General features: G+C 35.0%; 2 protein-coding genes across 4 annotated transcripts; one reads left to right on the top strand and one right to left on the bottom strand.

Moving 5' to 3' along the window:
• The first annotated feature begins 9,156 nt into the window (after window positions 1-9,156).
• LOC133308689 (tRNA (carboxymethyluridine(34)-5-O)-methyltransferase-like) lies at window positions 9,157-12,509 on the top strand. 3 transcript variants are annotated; one of them, XR_009751203.1, is made up of 4 exons: window positions 9,157-9,352; window positions 9,631-10,704; window positions 11,514-11,685; window positions 12,275-12,509. XR_009751203.1 is itself a non-coding variant. In XM_061509358.1 (3 exons), exons 2-3 carry the CDS (start codon window positions 9,659-9,661, stop codon window positions 11,599-11,601), a joined length of 1,134 nt encoding a protein of 377 aa, XP_061365342.1. In that variant the 5' UTR covers window positions 9,157-9,352; window positions 9,631-9,658; the 3' UTR covers window positions 11,602-12,509. The 3 variants fall into 3 exon arrangements, 2 of the variants coding, with proteins under 2 accessions (XP_061365342.1, XP_061365343.1); XM_061509358.1 differs by having other exon boundaries at window positions 11,514-12,509; XM_061509359.1 differs by having other exon boundaries at window positions 9,157-10,704; window positions 11,514-12,509.
• A 680-nt stretch (window positions 12,510-13,189) lies between these two features.
• On the bottom strand, window positions 13,190-17,672 carry LOC133308690 (uncharacterized). The gene is made up of 7 exons (XM_061509361.1): window positions 17,613-17,672; window positions 15,637-17,140; window positions 15,357-15,412; window positions 15,007-15,240; window positions 14,594-14,885; window positions 13,972-14,168; window positions 13,190-13,537 (listed from the first exon to the last, which is right to left on the bottom strand). The coding sequence occupies exons 2-7, from the start codon at window positions 17,092-17,094 to the stop codon at window positions 13,384-13,386; spliced, it is 2,391 nt and encodes a 796-aa protein (XP_061365345.1). The 5' UTR covers window positions 17,095-17,140; window positions 17,613-17,672; the 3' UTR covers window positions 13,190-13,383.
• Window positions 17,673-17,950: the final 278 nt, after the last annotated feature.

The raw sequence follows: 17,950 nt of genomic DNA, 5'->3' as shown, positions 1-17,950 counted from the left end.
GCAATAACAGTAACTGTAGTCACCTGAATGCAAAAGAAGCAAAGAATCCATGTTCAAACGTATCCTTTCTTAGGCATAAACTTAAGTAACTCTACTCCTGTGACTTCGTGCTCCATTAAGAAAACTTGAAAAGCAACTCGGCTACATAATAATCTCCTCAAACCAATTTAGAACCCAATGATCCATAATTTCAAGCAATACGTCAGATAAAAAGTTACTTAAAATGTCGTAGATGAATTAAACGTTTGCTTTAGTAAGCAAACATGCAGAGCTAAAAATGCAGCTCCAGCACAAATTTTGGAACCTAAGAAAGAGTAAGAGATGTCCAAACCGAGCAATGCATTAGTCTTTTCTATATCACTTCATAACAGCAATGAACTAGAAAAATTTTGGGGTGGAAGAGATCCAGTAATATAATTATGAAGGCTTTCTTCGCATTAACAAAAAGGTACATCCGCCAGAGGCAACAATTGCATACATAGGAACTTCCAGCACTAAGAACCTATAACTGTGAAGAGGCTCATAAATTCCCACTTCAAGTTAATTGAAGATGAGACAAAATAATAGAACAAAAAAGCTAGATCTCCAACATTTGACTAAGCCCCTCTTTCAATCTGACAAGAGTCCTTCCAACTAAACTGAAACACTTCTCTTTCTGAACTCGCATGGCAAAGCATTTTTCACCAAATGGAACAACTAAATCCAACATTTCTTATCCATTTTCAGAACAAAAGACTAGGAGAAAAAAAAAGGATGGGAGCAGAACCAAATTAGAAAATAAACAATAAATAAATAAACTTTTTTCCATGGCATACCTTGCTGAGAGACGAAAGGTGGAAAATTTGACCGGGAAAATCGGCGGATCGAGCTAAAAAAGAATTCGAATTTGAGCAGATGTGGAAGTGAAAGATGGGAAAAGGAAGAGGACCCAGAAAGATGCTGATTAGAGACAATGGCACTTACTATATACCGAACCCAAAATAATAAAACTCAGAACCCAAGGACTGACAAAAGCAAAGGGTAAAAGAGAATCCTAAAAAAAAAAAACCAATGCTTCCACAAAGCTAGAAAAATGATGTAGCTAAAATAGCACTATTTTTTTTTGTATTTTCCTTGTTATAGATATTGTCGACACTTATAATGCAATACCAAAAATTCAAACCAAAACATCACCACAGGGACAGAACAGACACCTAAAAAGGCCTACACCTAAGATTTGTCAAAGTGACCATATGCAAGTCATCTATTATTATTATTATAATTATTATAGATTAATTAATAATGCAGTGTGTGGGGGCATTGGAGGCTGCACTGTAATGTGGGTATATTGGGAAGTAGGTACCCTTGTTTGCTGCAGATCTGTGGCTGCTTAAGAAGCAAGAAAGATTGAAACTTTCGAAGTAAGAATCAAGATTGAACTAAGACCCACTTGAGAGGAGAGAGAGAGAGAGAGAGAGATTTGAGGTGTGGTGTTGTGTTGGGTTGGGTTTTGGTTTTGGTTTTGGTTTTGTTAAGATGAGGCGCTGGCGTGGCGTGAATTAGCAGTAAATATGGGAGTTATGGCCATTAATAAGTAAGGTAAAGTGGAGCTGTAAAGGGATTAGATGTTATATCAACTTCAGAAACCTGCCAACGTTTCTCTCTGATTAGTGATTATCCTTCAACTATTATCCTTAAACAAATGAGTTGTTGGGGGGTTTTCTAATTAAATTCACTTTCCTAAAATTCTCTTGCTTGTTGATTTTTTTGCGTTGCCACTGGTCTTGTGATTCTGACCAAATTGGGACATGATGAAGACAAAGTCTGCTTAGTCCTTATCCCTCCTTGATTTTTGGCTGCTTAATGTTTATTAATCAAGAAAAATGAACAGTTTAAAAAAAATATTAATTAATTAATTTTGTGTTTTAAAATTAATCGGATTAATGAATATTCTAATTATATTATTTTGATAAGCCCGTTATGATCATATTGAGTTGGACTTTTGGCATCTGTTGGTATTGGACCTAGTTAGGCAGCAATGTAGGCTTCAGTATAACCCTGATTTTCTGTGATGGGTAGATCCAGTGGACACAAACTCTTTTTAGGATATTTGGCTATGTCTCCTCTCTAGCTTATTTATATTGGGATTAAGTCCCATGAACCATCATACTCCCATCGTAGAAAGCTTCCATTTTGGAATAGGTCATAGAGAAGAAGACTCTAGCCAGACCAAGGTTCTTCGCTCAGTAGATAAGATAGCCCAATCAGATATACAAATTCCTCTCAGAATAAAAATTGATATGTGATATTTTATCTATCATACATGTATCAATCTTTATGTTAAATTATTATATGAAAAATTCTTACACCATGTTCAAATCTAAATTTTCATTGTATAGAAACATGTTTAATAGTTTAAATGAGTACTTGATAGTCAATTGCGTAGACCAATACTAACAATTTCTTAGCGAGTTTTGGAATACAATAACTAATTTTTTTTGTTAATTGAATATGAGTATGGCTTTATGCCATATCCTAATAGTTTACCAAAGAGTTTATGAGAAGCAAAATCATGTCCAGGAACTAATCGTATTCAGACAAGTGGTGACATGCCAAAGATAATACAGCAACTTCAAATGCTGGTGTTGCACTTGCTGGATCCATACTGTGTATGTGGTGAATTATGCTAACCATTTAATAATTTGTTGACGGAATGGGGATTGTAGGAGTCATCTTTAGTGGTGTGGTCTCCATAGAGGCCCTGCACATGGCTTTGATTTGATGGTGCCCTTACTTAAACTCAAAATAGTCAGAGAAGTATTGATCATGTCACACAGCTAAGCCAATATGCCCTTTATCATGCGATGGTCCTCCCATCACGTGCACGATGCCCGTGATGACTTCAAGGACACATCACGCAAGTGCTATTGTGCTAAAGTGGTGGTGGGATCTCTCTCTCTCTCTCGCTATTGTTTTGTTGGTTTTATATACGTGTTTTCTTTTTGGAGGTTTGAACTAATGCTAAAAGATGAACATTTAATGAAAAAAGGTTTAAAGGCTTTCCTTGAGTGAGGATCACCGAAAAGAGGATATAAACTATAATTATCTGTGTAAGAGAGACGCTTTCCTTAAGGTTGTTATTGGATCTTATGGGCCTTGCCATTCACAAGCGACATATTACCATCTCCATAAGTCAATTTCATGGGACCCTCAACACTTTAATTATACTTTAATCGAAATACTAACTAACAACTAAAGTATGACACTTTACGATAATATAATATTAACAAAACAAATTAGTATATAATAATTGACCATATAACTTCTTCTTTTTTGTAATTTAGAGTATTTTGTATTAGCTTGCTCACTAAGATTGATTTAATCTACCAGTCCAATTTAAGGTAGGTCATCCATGTTGAGATTAAAAAAAATGGTTAACGAATTTTATTTTTCAACATATTCTCTGTTGTTGAATGAATTTTGTGTCGGTTACATTAAATAAAGAGTGAGCTTAAGTCATTCAATGAGATCCACATAAAATTCCTTCAATAATAAAAAAAATGTTTTAAGAAAAAATATTTCTATTTACTCTCTCGTACTTATATAAAAGTGAATGAGTTCTATTTTTTTTAAAAAGAAAAAAAATAGTAAAATTCACTCACTTCTATATGAGTATGACAAAAATAAAATTTTACAATCAAAACATAAATATTACACTCTCAGAAAAATGAGTCAAATAATATTTTGTTTGTTTTTTCTCAAAAAAAGTTCAGGACAAATGTTAAAATTTGTGTGACTCCGTATTAATTTTATAATTGATTTAAAGAGTTGAATTCAAACCAACAAAATCCATTTAGTTGAATTTAAATCCGTTATTTCATTTAGTCCAGAAGATTAAGGAGCTTCTTAGTAGGCCTTGGGTGGTCAGAGTTTAGAATGTTCCAAGAGAAAGAAATCAAGTAGTTGATTGTCTTGCAAAACAGAAAATTGCTCATGCGATGAATATGCATATTTTTCTTAATCCTGCTTTGGGATGTAATAGCCTGATCCATATTGATCAGAGGGGAGTATCAGTACCTAGACCTGGTTAATGTGGTGTTTTGTTTTTAATTTCTAATATATTTCCAAAAAAGAATAAACAACAAAATTTGACATAATTGATAGATAGTTGGATCCTTTAAATATGTTGAAAGCGATTTAATTCTTGACCATATATATAGAAAATGCTTTGTTGCGAGAAGTTGTATTCACGATGATACGATCTCTAGAGAAATAGTCCTCAACTTTCAGTTGAGGAATACACAAATAATCGAATTCAAATGGGATATCAGGAAATTCGATTTGCCAGTAGTAAGGATTGGTTGAAAAAAAAAATCGTATGACTCTGATTATACTCCTTGACATGTCATTACGTCAGCATATGGCATTAATTACTCACGACACTGGAATTCGACATATAGAAAGCATTAGTTTACTAATTAATGATGACTATGTAATTATACCCTCTACCTACTCGAGTTTCATTAAAATCATTTATTATAATATAATCCTGTAACACAAGATAAAATAGAAAAATGAATGTACATATGTTTAGGATTTAAGATTTAATTAATTCTCAATAAATAATAACTGTTAATCAATAAAAATTAACGGATAAAATTTAGTGTCAAATTTCAAAATTTGATATCAATAATTGAATATCAAAAGATCATATACATATGTTTAGATACAATTTTCCATTGTCTTTCACTCTTTCTTGCTAGCATTTTATTTTATTTTATTTTTTGGTTGTCAAAACTGATTATGTACCAAAGAATTGACTCTGAAAATAACGTACAACAGGCAAAAGGGTGGCACAAGTTTTAGAGCATGATTTAAAAACTATAACATTTGTTATTGTTTGAGATTATTTGTAACGTATATTGTTTGAATTCTTTGTAACCGTAGGACTGTTTAGATAGAGTATTTATTTGTTTTAGTCTGTTACGTTGTTACCATTTATTGTATGTTCGCCTATTTGAAGGCTACCAATGAATGAGATAAACACACAGTTGAAATATCAAGTTTATCTTGGTATCAGAGCCATCCTAGTATATACGTTTCCGCATTCCCTTTGCGCCAATCACCCCGAAACTGGTTTTCCAAACTCAGCAGTTCGTTGACGGCATATGGATTTGTTCAGTTAAAAGCTGATTACACGCTCTTTACTATGCAAAAAGGGGAGGTGTCTCTTGCACTTGTAGTTTATGTCGACGACATCATCTTAGCAGGTAATAATTCACATGCTTGTCTTGCAATCAAGGAGTATCTGAATCAGTGTTTTAAAATAAAAGACCTGGGTAGTCTGAAATATTTTTTGGGTATTGAAATTGCCCGCAGGAAGAAAGGAATATTTTTATGTCAGCGTAAGTATGTCCTGGATATTCTTTCTGATTCCGGGCTCAGTGGATGTAAACCGGCGATTTCCCCCATAGAACAAAATCATCGTCTTGCCTTGGATGACGGACTAATATATGAGACCCCTGAACGATATAAAAGACTCATTGGTAAGTTGATTTACCTCACTATCACAAGACCCGACCTGAGCTATGTTGTTCATATCCTTTCTCAATTCATGCATTCACCGCGCCTAGCTCATTATGAGGCTGTTCTCCGGGTTATTCGATATGTAAATAGAGATCCTGGTCAAGGACTTCTCCTCAAATCGGATTGTGACCTAAAAATTCATGCCTATTGTGATTCGGATTGGGCTTCATGTCCTCTTACCAGACGATCTCTCACTGGTTTCTTTATTATGTTGGGTTCTTCACCCGTATCCTGGAAGACCAAGAAACAAGTAACGGTGTCTCGCTCTTCTGCAGAAGCAGAGTATAGATCAATGGCTGCAGCTACAGCAGAGATTGTGTGGCTCAAGTCGTTTCTCACCTCTTTTGGGGTCACTCACTCAAGTCCTATGGAATTGTTTTGTGATAACCAAGCTGCTTTACACATTGAAGCGAATCCGGTGTTTCACGAGCGTACCAAGCATATTGAGTTAGATTGCCACTTTGTACGTGAACATATTCTAGCCAAGCATATTACAACAGCTCATGTGCCTTCTCGTTCCCAACTTGCTGATTTGTTTACTAAAGCCTTGGGACAACGCGAGCTTCTTAGTTTTCTTCCCAAGTTGGGCATTTCATCCTTACATACTCCAACTTGAGGGGGAGTGTTGGAGATTATTTGTAACGTATATTGTTTGAATTCTTTGTAACCGTAGGTTTGAATTCTTTGTAACGTATATTGTTTGAATTCAATTCTTTGTAATCGTAGGTTTGAATTCTTTGTAACGTATATTGTTTGAATTCTTTGTAACTGTAGGACTGTTTAGATAGAGTATTTATTTGTTTTAGTCTGTTACGTTATTACCATTTATTGTATGTTCGCCTATTTGAAGGCCACCAATGAATGAGAAGATAAACACACAGTTGAAATATCAAGTTTATCTGTTATCAATATTTAAACTTATATTTTTTTAATTTATGAATCAAAAAATTATTAAAACACATATTCAATGATTTTTTAACTAAATATAATAGAACTCACAGGCGACATGTTTTGTTTTTTTTTGGAGATATTATCGATTATGGTTTTGCCACTAGTTTGATTTGAGACGGGTCTCAAAATTTAAGCTTTAAACTTAACTACTCTCATCTTCATTTACTCAATTTTATGACGTCAATTCAGCTACGGTTATTTGATTAGGCGATGGGTTTATAATGAGACATTAATACACCCATATAAACGGGCCTACTCGTGGGCTTGGCCATGAAGAATGGCAAATCTGAAGAAAAAGTACAAAACTTATCCCTGATTTGTAGCGTACATGAAAATGGTAGGCTAAAAACACTTGGGCCTAAGCGATGCAGAAACGACCATTTATAAATGCTACAGCAACCTCGGTGACAGCAGATGATTTCATGTGTCACAAAGGTTAGTACTATCTCAATTATTAAAATAACTATTTTTCTTCTCCATTTTACAAAGATAATATATTTTTTATATTATTCATCGACGATTCCTTGATACAAGATTAATTCGAGTCAAGTAAGATAATGTAACTGCATTCCAAGAATTGGAATTTGAAACCAGTGACTAAGTTAAAATAATTCCATGTCAACCCCAAAGGTAGCTCAATTAGCAGCTGAGCTCCCAAGGGATTGTTTGGTGCAGGGATCAAACTCTGCCTCAAGCAGTTTCTTGAAAAATCTTTGGGGACCAGAGGATAAGCCAAAAAATCTTCGGTTGGGGTTACAATGAGGAGCTAGCCCAAACGGGCCGTACCCCAAGGGCATGGTACCCGGAGAAGGTTGAATGTGGATACCTCCTGACAATGTATCAAAAAAAATAAAAAAATAAAAAAATTCCATGTCAATTGATCCATTAAGCTGGAATAACTGCTTAACAGTTGATTTGTACTTAGTAGTTACAAAAATATTTTTTATATATATTTAATAAGTATCAATTTATTATTAAGACTAATCAAGATTCTATCCATAAAATCAGACACGCCACATGACTCAAGTAGGAATCATCAACAAATGAAAGGAATCGTTAACAATAAGTCAAACCAAAGAAGATTTTATTCATAACTCTTGAATTTTTACCTATAGGCATATATAGCACTCAATTTGATTTACCTTGAAATAAAACAAAAGAACAAATCTTATGAAGGATTGGTGTTGGAATCTGTTACACGAGCATTCTTCCAGCATGAGGAGAAACATCCACATCCAGTTAAAGTTTGGGCGTGAGAACTCGTTGTGCATGTTGTAGGGATCTTGGTCTTGGCTCTTCTCTCTTCTTCATTTATTTTTTCCCTGTATAGCTTTCGCATCACGTATGTTTCAGCAAGACCAAACCCTGCCATCGACATGAAGCAGGTTTTGTGGACAATTATGCAAATTTGTAAGGAAAGGTGGTGGTGGGGGATTACTTATATAAGCAGTGTGTGACCTGAAACATTTGGCTTTGGGAAGAAGCAATTAAGGGCTACCCTCTCTGAATTGGTTAAGGCAGCCGAGTCAGTGTCTTGTTTTTTAGGGTATGGTAGGTAGAGTTTATGTCATCATTTATACTTTCATTATGGTCACCTATAAAGTCACGTACCAACTTACTCTTTTTTCCAGTCACTTGTATATGGAGATTTTAGTAGTGATTTTAAGAGTGTATCTCCTTATGTTTGTTTATATAATAATGTCATGTACCAAATTTGAGTCTTCATTTCAATGATGACAAAATTTGTAAAATAATAAATAATAATTTTAATTGGTGATAATTAATCTATAAATGAATGGCTTTAGATAGTGTTTGGTTAGGTCTTATTTTTGGATCCCCATTCATATGATATTGGCATTTCATGTTGCCAATATTTAGTAGCAGAAATACAAAAACTTACCCATCAATATGTTTTTCCATTCTTTGTGAATTGCATGCAAAAAGAGAGAGAATGCACTCTTGAGATTTATCATTTGTGAGGTGGTATTTAAAAAAAATTAGAGAAATGGAAAAAGATGAACCAAAAATATGACTTATTTAACCCAATTTTTTTGATAAAATTTTGTCCAATTAAATCATTTTTTTTTAATTTTTCTACCAAACTCACTTTTCTATGTTTCTTATCTCATATTCCTGATTATTACAAACGCTCCTAAATTACGATAAGAGGAAACATGAGAAGATCTATCCGTGTGATTTTACATATGACGTCATTTACTTTTGGGTGTGATTTATAATTACAATAACTACTATTTTTAATATTAGTGTGTAATTGAATGTATTAAACAAATCATACCGAAATTGATTTTATAGCAGAAAAATGATTAATTAAGTAAATTTTATGTAGATTTTATTAAAAAATAAAGAACGAGTCTAAATTATTTAGTGAGACCTAATAAAATCTAATTAATAATAAAGATATGAAAAATATGTAATGTATGATGAAGTTAGACTGGCTTAGGTCAGTAATAATGCCCCAATTTTATTTTTAAGATAATAGTTGGATCTGACATGCCAAATAAGGTTAAAATAATAATAATTAGCAATACATTATGTAATATACAAAAATTCATCGCCGACAACACTAGAAAACAAACACCGAGGTTTTTTTTTTTTTTTTGGATACAGACACCGAGGTTTTCAAGCCACGTTTTCTCAGTAACAAACACAGAGCGAAGCCACACCATTGATTAAACCCATGATGATGTTCATGATTGTCTCTATCTCTCTCTCTCGTCTTTCCCGCATGTAATGTAATTTCATGATATTCATGATACAGTTCAATCCTTTCTTATCTGTTCACTATCCCAGCGATTATTTGCTTTTGGCCCTTTGAGTAAGTAGATTCATTCTCCTCCCCCAACTTGTAGCTTTCAAAAGTTGGGATTTTTAAGCACGGGTTCTTCCGGGTTTCCATTGGGTTTCGGACTTTCGGTGATTTTGAGTTAACCCTTCTCACTCGGTTATATCTTCTCATTTGGTCATTTCATTACAAGTGCACGTATTTGCATATGTTGGTTTTGGGTTTTTTGTTTTTTATATGAATGAATCACTATTGGGTTTATGCATAAATGAAAGACATGTTTTGAAAAAATTTCTTATAACTTTATGCAGGTGATTTCTGGCACACTGTGGCAGGTTGATGGTTCATATTGCTCTAAAAGCAAGTAGATTCCTCTATCAACATTCGGAAGCCCTCGATTTTCCCATTGCCATTAGTGGTTGTGTGACTTGTGTCTTTCATTCAGGAATTAGTTCAATGAAAGAAATAAATTCTAAAATGGTTTCTAATTTGTGTACTCTTGCCCCCAATGGTGAACCCTGCATCACAGATTCCTTCTCAGCCAGTGAGGACCCTGATACTTCATCTATGAGTGTGAAATCTACCCCTGAAATTGAAAAGAAGTTTGTCCATCATGTTTATGATGCTATTGCTCCACATTTCAGTTCCACCCGGTTTGCCAAGTGGCCAAAGGTTGCCACATTTCTATCATCTTTGCCTTCAGGATCTCTTGTCCTGGATGCCGGATGTGGGAATGGGAAGTACTTAGGTTTAAATCATGATTGTTTTTTTACAGGATGTGATATAAGTCCTTCCTTGATTAAAATATGCTCGGATAGAGGGCATGAAGTTCTGGTTGCAGATGCTGTGAATCTTCCTTACAGAACTGGTTTTGGTGATGCAGCAATATCTATAGCTGTGTTACATCATTTAAGCACTGAAAATAGAAGGAGAAAAGCAATAGAAGAATTAGTCCGAGTTGTTAAAAAGGGTGGCCTTGTTCTGATTACAGTTTGGGCTGTAGAACAAGAGGATGGATCGCTGATTACCAAATGGACTCCACTTAAAGAGAAGTATGTTGAAGAGTGGATAGGACCAGGAGGTCCTTTTACTAGGGCCCCTTCATCCTTATCATTAGAAAGTATTTCAGAAAGTGAGGAGAGTAGCTCAGGTGAGCACATGAAAGTTTGCAATGATTCAAAATTATCAAGAGATTTGAAGGAAGAAAAAAATATGAAGAATCAACAGGAATATTTTGTTCCTTGGCATTTACCTTATCATCGTGCCGAAGTCAGTGGTGCTTCTGCGCATGCTCTTGCTACTGGTCTGGCAACTAAAGATGACAAAAAGGGTGCTGTAGTGTATAATAGATATTATCATGTTTTTAGTGAAGGCGAGCTTGAAAGGTAACATTTTCCCTCCTCCATTAGAATTTTTCTATATGAATATGGAACAAACCTTTAATCCATTTCTTGTTTAGCTTATCATAGCTTGTAAACCACTGAACCAAGTCTTCTGATGTAATATTTTTTTTGAATATCTTGTTATTGAAGGTTTTCTTTCATTCCCCCCCCCCCCCCCACTTAATAGGTTGGTAAAGTTAAAGTTACACACACCAACCAGGCTTTGTGTTTGGTGTGCTTGATCTCGGATATCAATTGTGCTATGTTAGCATACTTCATATCTGAACCTAGAAATATGGAGTGTATAATCAAAGTAAAGTAGGACACTCGGATGAGAATCAGACATTAGCTTCAGTAAAAGCAGTTCAATGTTCAAACTTGAAAGTGCTGCTTCAGTGTTAACTAGTTGTTAAATGATGAATAGTCAAATTTGCTGCTTCTTCTTTGGCCGATCATAGAGATTGTGTTGCTATTTATTAGAGGAAAAGCTAGGGTAGAGGTCATTATACTTTTGAAAATATAAGCAATGGTCTTCAAAAATAACGAAGAAGGGACTTTAAATATTCTGAAATTAAGTGGCCAGTGTCATGTCATTGTGTTTCTTCTTTACCTCTTAAATTAATCAACAGCGTCTGAGGGTGCAATGAACATATATAATTACCTTTTTTTATGGTTTCCTTGCTAATCTATGTTTCAAAATGAACATCAAATTTTAAAAGGAGGATAGTGCAGAACTATGTTTCAGATGACTTGACATGCTTATGTGGATAGGTTACTTCTGATTTCTAACTTATTTTCATATCTTTTTGCAGTTTGGCAACTGGAATAAACAATGCTAGAGTTGTTGATCAGTTTTTTGATAAATCCAACTGGTGTATGATTCTAGAGAAGATGTCATAACCAAGAAAGAAACCTAGCTGGTATGTTAGGGAACAAAAGTTGGATGCTGCCCCTTAAGACATCTGTCCAACTTATCACCCTCAAGTGAGTATAGCAGGCCAGAGAGTAGTATGGAAACTTTAACAATGTTTATCTTGCAACTAAACTTCTTTTAGCTTCTAAATTCTTGATATAAAAAATGGACAGTTTGATAACTTGGTCAGTAATGATTGGCTGACCTTTTTATCATCCAAATCAGGCTACAATCTTGAAGCAACCCCAAGTTACTGTTTTTATTATTCTTTCTTTCTGATTTGCAAAACCCAATTTTTATTGTAACAATTGAGCACGAAGGACACCAATGTTGTGTGTGTTGATGTTGTTGTTACTGGGAACTGTGTGTACCCTAACAATGCTGAACATCTTTTAGCCACCTTCACACCAGGAGCAATTACAATGATTTCATGTACTGGACAGTTTATTTGGTGGTTGGATCCCACTATTATGACATCTTTGGTTCCGTGGTAGCGCAGAGCCCATATCATTGTTCGGCCCCACCGTCTAACTTAAGAAGATTATGTGAGCAATTTAAAACGTGAATATGTACATTTTGAATGCGGTAATAGGAGCTGAATGTTGAACCTGGTTTGGCTTTCAGTCAGAAACTTATGATTCTGTTATGCCTTTGCTGCAGTGGCTTCTGTTATGCCTTGAAGAGAAGCAAAATTTGAACTAGACTGAGTATTTTACATGGTCCGCAGCAATTTGATAAGTTGTTTCCTCCGTCAGCTACTAGATAATGTGTCTGTATGAGTGACTTTGAAAGTGTGAGGCTGCCCGCCGTTGCATGTAACGAATTTTGACATTGATAAGGTTGTATTTTTAAGAGCTTTGATTTTCTCAGGTGCACGAAAATTATTGAGTTTCATACATAAAATAAAAAACTTTGTATGCAAATCAAACGGTCATGTGAAGTGTTTTTTCCTATTTTTAATATTGGTTGAACAAAGATGAGGTTATATTTTCACCCTTATTTTGCTCACTTATAACTGTATATAACAATAAACTAATTGCGTAGGTTCTTTTATTTTACCTTACAGACAACAATGAACAAACAAAGGAGAAAGATCTCCGATCTATCACTTTTGTTTTTGTTTGGTTCTTGCCCGTTTACAAAGTTCTAAATAAAGAACTTAGATTTTCAACCCCCTTAATTTCACTCCTTCCTTAAATTTCTGACAGTTGTTTTTAGTAAAAATGAGTCACAAATTCACAATGTTATGCCTACATATATAAACAAGCAATAAGCAAACTATAAACTTGAGATTTGTGACATAATTTCTGAATTCTGACCCAATGTTCGTATAAATGTATATAACCGTAATAGTAGATCCATTTAAGTTCAACCAATTTTTTTATTTTAGAAATAGATTCAGGTTGTGCTTTGTGCAGCAAAAAGAATGTAATAGTTGGCATTACTCACTAGCCCCCAGTGTGATGCCGCTGTATCACAAGTTCAAACTCTTTCATGCAGATTGCATTTGATGGACTATCTTAAATTGCATCAAACAATAACACATACGAACAAGTAATTATAGAAAGACCAGTTAATAAAGAACAGGAAATGATAGAAACATATTTTCCTCAGGCCCTATTTTTGTCTACCTCGTCTACCCTTATATAGAGATTAATGAAATGGGCAGAAAAGTTATCATACGACATTGATTACTTTAGTAATAATTTGTCTGATAGAAAATCGGTATCAATCTACGTGACATATTTACAGGACTTCGATAGCACACGCTAGCTGTTCAAACCCCAATCATAAGGCTGATATGTCACCTTCAACTCAGAAGTAGCAAACAGGTCCAATAATACTTCCGAGTCAGCTGGATCTAAGTAGTTGGATACATGCTTGATCACCTCTACCTCGCTCTTGCCAAAATCTATACTATACCTGAGAATGAACAAGGAGAAATAACTATTTTCAGGTTTCAATATTTCCATGATAAAACTTTAATTTTAGCACTGCTCATTATAGTGTATTTCATTTAACAACCATTGATAATCGTGAATGCATGTACATATACAAGTTTTACGTATAATATTAAACAAACATCAGAATGGATTTTAACTAACTCATTTGCATTTCTGCAAGATCCCTTAATGTATTTATAAGTTCAAGTGACACTACCCGCTAGTCAAACTTAAAAAATTAAAGCTTAAATACTTTGAGTTTGAACCATTCAGTCAAGTATAGAATTTGAAAGATTTGCTTTGTAATCGTCACAGAATGTGAGTCTATAAGAAATATTAAACGAGTTCTTCTTTGCTTAAATTTACCAAAAGTCACATCAATCATATTCAGAATCCCCCCTTGAAAGAACTTACCATTTAAGAATCTTACTAGCATATACAGCCTTTGCAGTCAAGTCAATTACAACGCCTCCACTTCTCAGGAAATTACGGGCTGCATCCATTAATTCTTCGTCAATATTTCCAGGAGAATAGCACCGAAGTGCAGGCCCAGATCGGGTACCATATACCAAAGCAAAATGAATAAGAGGCTCAGGGTAAGGGAGCGCCACCTGACAAAGAAAAAAAGAAACGTGAGCATCAAAGTATGCATGCTATTCAGGTAATTTCATGGTGAAGGCACACGTGCCAAACAAGAGTTTTTGTTAAATGCTGGCAAAATAATTTCTTGGGTGCAGTCTGGAAAGGATTTAGCATTACACAAAAAAAGAAAAGAAAAGAAAACTCTAGACAATGTTAAATTAGTTTAGAGAAAATGGAATAAAAACAAATTACACTAAAAGTATGTTATTTTTTTTAATATGACTGTTGATTTTATGACTCTTACGATCATATATATAAAATATATTTCAAAGCTTAAAATTGATGAACTAAATTGTATAACTAGGTCAAAAGTATTCCTAACAAATTTACTTTATTAACAGCAATAAATATTTAAATTGCTAAGAGTAACAAATACAAAAAATTAGTAGCTTACCCTTGAGCGTTTATCTTTTGCACCAAATGGCTTCTTAAGGTTATATGGTGGTCGCTGGTTTCCCCTCAATATGCCATTTTGAATAGCTGAAAGTGAGTAGGTGGACCCACCAATAACATATTTGAACTCTCCAAATAATTTCCTTCTTTCCAGTGCTCCATCTGGATGACCCAATACTAAGATTGCGTGGATGGCCATCATATTATAAAGATTAATAAAGAACGCTAGCTTCTCTTCTCTAGACAAATCCCATATTTCCACTCTTTGGAGCTCTTCGACTATTCTCATATACCTAAAATGATAATTGTACAAATAACAGTGAAAATTTCTAAAAATAACTGAATGGATTATCAAGATTGCACGGCACGTCTAAGTTCTAACGCAAGGCAAAAGACAGAAAACGTTAACCAAACCTTGCGAACTCTTCACTTTCATGCATACTAGTATAATCAACACGACGTCCGTCTTCAGAAACATAGGCTTCAAAGATTGCATAGCACAGAAACCTTAGCCTCGATGCAATTTCTGCTAAAGGCTTGGGCGTCAGGGTAAGTATGCCCCTAGGAATGTTGTGACATTGTGACACGACAATTGGATCATCATCCAAAAACCGATACAAGTGATTGCCATCCTCAAATAGATTCTCACTAAAGCACAAGAAAAATCATTGAAAACCGGGAAGGATTATCAAATCTGTAACAACTAACAAAACATAATTATAACAAAGGAAAGAGGATACACCAAATAGAGTGCTTTGACTTACTCAAGAACATGTCGAAAGAAAACTTTGCTAGCAAGCTTTCGTGCAAAATCAACAGCCTATACCCCCAGACAAGAGTTAGAAAGAAGATAATGACATTATGAAGCTAGAAATTGTATTAAATGTATCTGTGGGATATTCAGTGGATGATTTGTTTGATCATGTAATTGAAAATATAGCAAGACCAAATTCTATGTAATAAATGATTACATATGATAAGAGAAGTTTAAATGGGTTGTTTAAGGGTATTAGACCTATGCTTGAGACTTAAGGTCAAGCTTACCTCATGCCTTTCCAAATATTGATCTTCTGATAAGAAGTCCACAGCATCTGAGCCAAGAAAACAGTTAGTGAACCTACGCATTTTGTGCAATCGGTCCTTCACAGCAATAGATTCTTTCATTTTGCGGACAATAACAGCCAATTCATCAAGTGCCCCACTACTGGACACCTCATCCTCTCCAGAAAGAGGCGGTGATGGGGCCTCAAATAATGGTGCTTCAGTAATAAGAAAGTCAATCTTCTCATCAAGCTCGCTAGACTCATCTAAGGTTTTTAGCTCACTCAAGCCTCCAATAAGTATTTCATTGAAATAAACCTTGGGAACAAAAGAAGATCCAGAAAACTTCTCCAGCTCCTTCTTTCTACTGGGGTACACATCTATGTTAATTTCCACGTATCTAAGCCTTTTCATATGCAAAAATAGCCTAATCTCTTTAGATTCTTGGCACCCTAGTTTTGTGTAGAGAATTATCCTTCCTTTCATGGCTATGGGTGGTGGTGGACCTTCAGTTATTGAATCCCTCTGCTCAGTTTTGTTTTCCACATCAATATCAGATGACTTCTTAATATAATTTAAGGGATTCCAGGCGAATTTCTCCACTGTCTTCTCGGAAACCACCTTGGTTTCACTAGTTTTTGAGAAGTCTGAAACATCCTTACCTTCATCATCAAAACTACCCACCGTAGCTTCATCACTTTTTCCAGAAAGGCGACGCAGCATGGTGGAGACTGCGACTGCACTTTTCTCCTTAACTAAATTTTTCAGAGCCACTGCCTTCTCAACCACACCTGGAGACTCCTGATCTGTATCCAACTTGCGGCCAGATGTGCTCCGGCTAGCTTCCATCCCTGGAACCTCTGTTCCATCAAATACAGGCTCCAAATTCTGGTCCTCACTTGGAATTTCATCTGTCTTTTGATTCATCAGCGTTGATTCCATTTCCCTACTGTCATCCTCCTCTTTAGCCGAGTCAATCTGTCCAGAATTGCCATCTAGATTTGCTTCTTGACTTTTAGGCTCAAAATCACCACTGGAATCCACCTTTTCACCAGAATACTCTTGCCCAACAGTATTAACTTCATTTTCGGATCCCTTGGAAGCAGTCTCATTCACCTTTTGAATAGAAATGGTCTCTAAGTTTTCTTGTTGGGTTCCAGACTGCAAATCCCTACTCTCATCTTTCCTCTGAGTCAATTCAGATTCTCCAACGACATCGTCTCTTATTCCCTCGTGAGTATTGTTAGACTTAGACTTCACATCTTTCATGTCATTTATCTCGTCTGATATGTCATCTAGTTCATTGTCAAATTCAGGGCCATCAGGACCAATATTTTGAGCTTTTGCCTCCTCTGATTTTTTATCCTGATCTTCATTCAGAATGGAAAAAGCATCTACTCGCAGCTTCTCAACAGCTTGAGAACTTGCTTCTTTTGTCTCCACTAACTCTTGATTTTCCATGGCAAAAGCAAGCTAGAGTTCATATGCTACAATCTAATTACTAGATCTGCAAGAAATCAGACAACATATAAATTAATAACCGTGTACTCTAATCACCAAGATCTAAAAAATAACCCAAAAATCATCCTCTTGACAAATATTTTTTTTTTTTGAAAATGCATCAAGTGACAGATAGGCGATAGCAACATTATCAATCAAATACTGCTACATAAAAATTGGATTCTTCAAGTCTTAGATAGTAACAGAAATTAAGAGGAAGTAAGTTTAAGCCGTGAGCTGTATTATCGCATCACACACATGGCTTTCAAAGATCTGTATCGTGATTCCCTTGTTCCTCGTGATCTATATTTGTGTGCATCATGAAATATAAATGAAAAACACTTCCCTAACAATCGACAACCTTTCCAAGAGTAATAAATTATAGAATAAGGAAAGCATATTAGCAGGTATAACAATCAATCGCATATTGCAGAATATAAAAAATAAATAGGAAGGGAAAATGAGAAGGGAGAACTTACAGTTAGAGATCCAAGAGGAAATTGAAACGGAAAGGAGTTGATGCGTTTGGAGAGGGATTGTTGACTTGGTTGGTTGTATCTGTTATTATTAGTATTTGGAAGTGAAGGGGAAGGGGTTTTGAGTTACAGAGTTGAAAGCTGAAACCGCAAGTCAGTCAGGTTGACAATTCAGACAAAGTGGAGAAGCGGGAAGTCCGTGGGGCGGCTCTGCCCAAAATTAATTACTTTTTTACATCAATTATTAAAAAAAAAAATTGCATAATTAATTTTAAAAATAACTAAATTTAAAAGTATTGAAAGTTGAAGTTAACATATTATTTTTAAAAAATAAAATAAAA

This window comes from Gastrolobium bilobum, unplaced genomic scaffold (assembly GCF_033153095.1).
Source record: "Gastrolobium bilobum isolate Gb01-03AN ecotype WA unplaced genomic scaffold, APGP_CSIRO_Gbil_v1 utg2170, whole genome shotgun sequence".
Classification (NCBI taxonomy): Eukaryota; Viridiplantae; Streptophyta; class Magnoliopsida; order Fabales; family Fabaceae; genus Gastrolobium; species Gastrolobium bilobum.
Note: the sequence above shows the minus strand (reverse complement) of the source record. Positions and strands in the feature narration are given on the sequence as shown.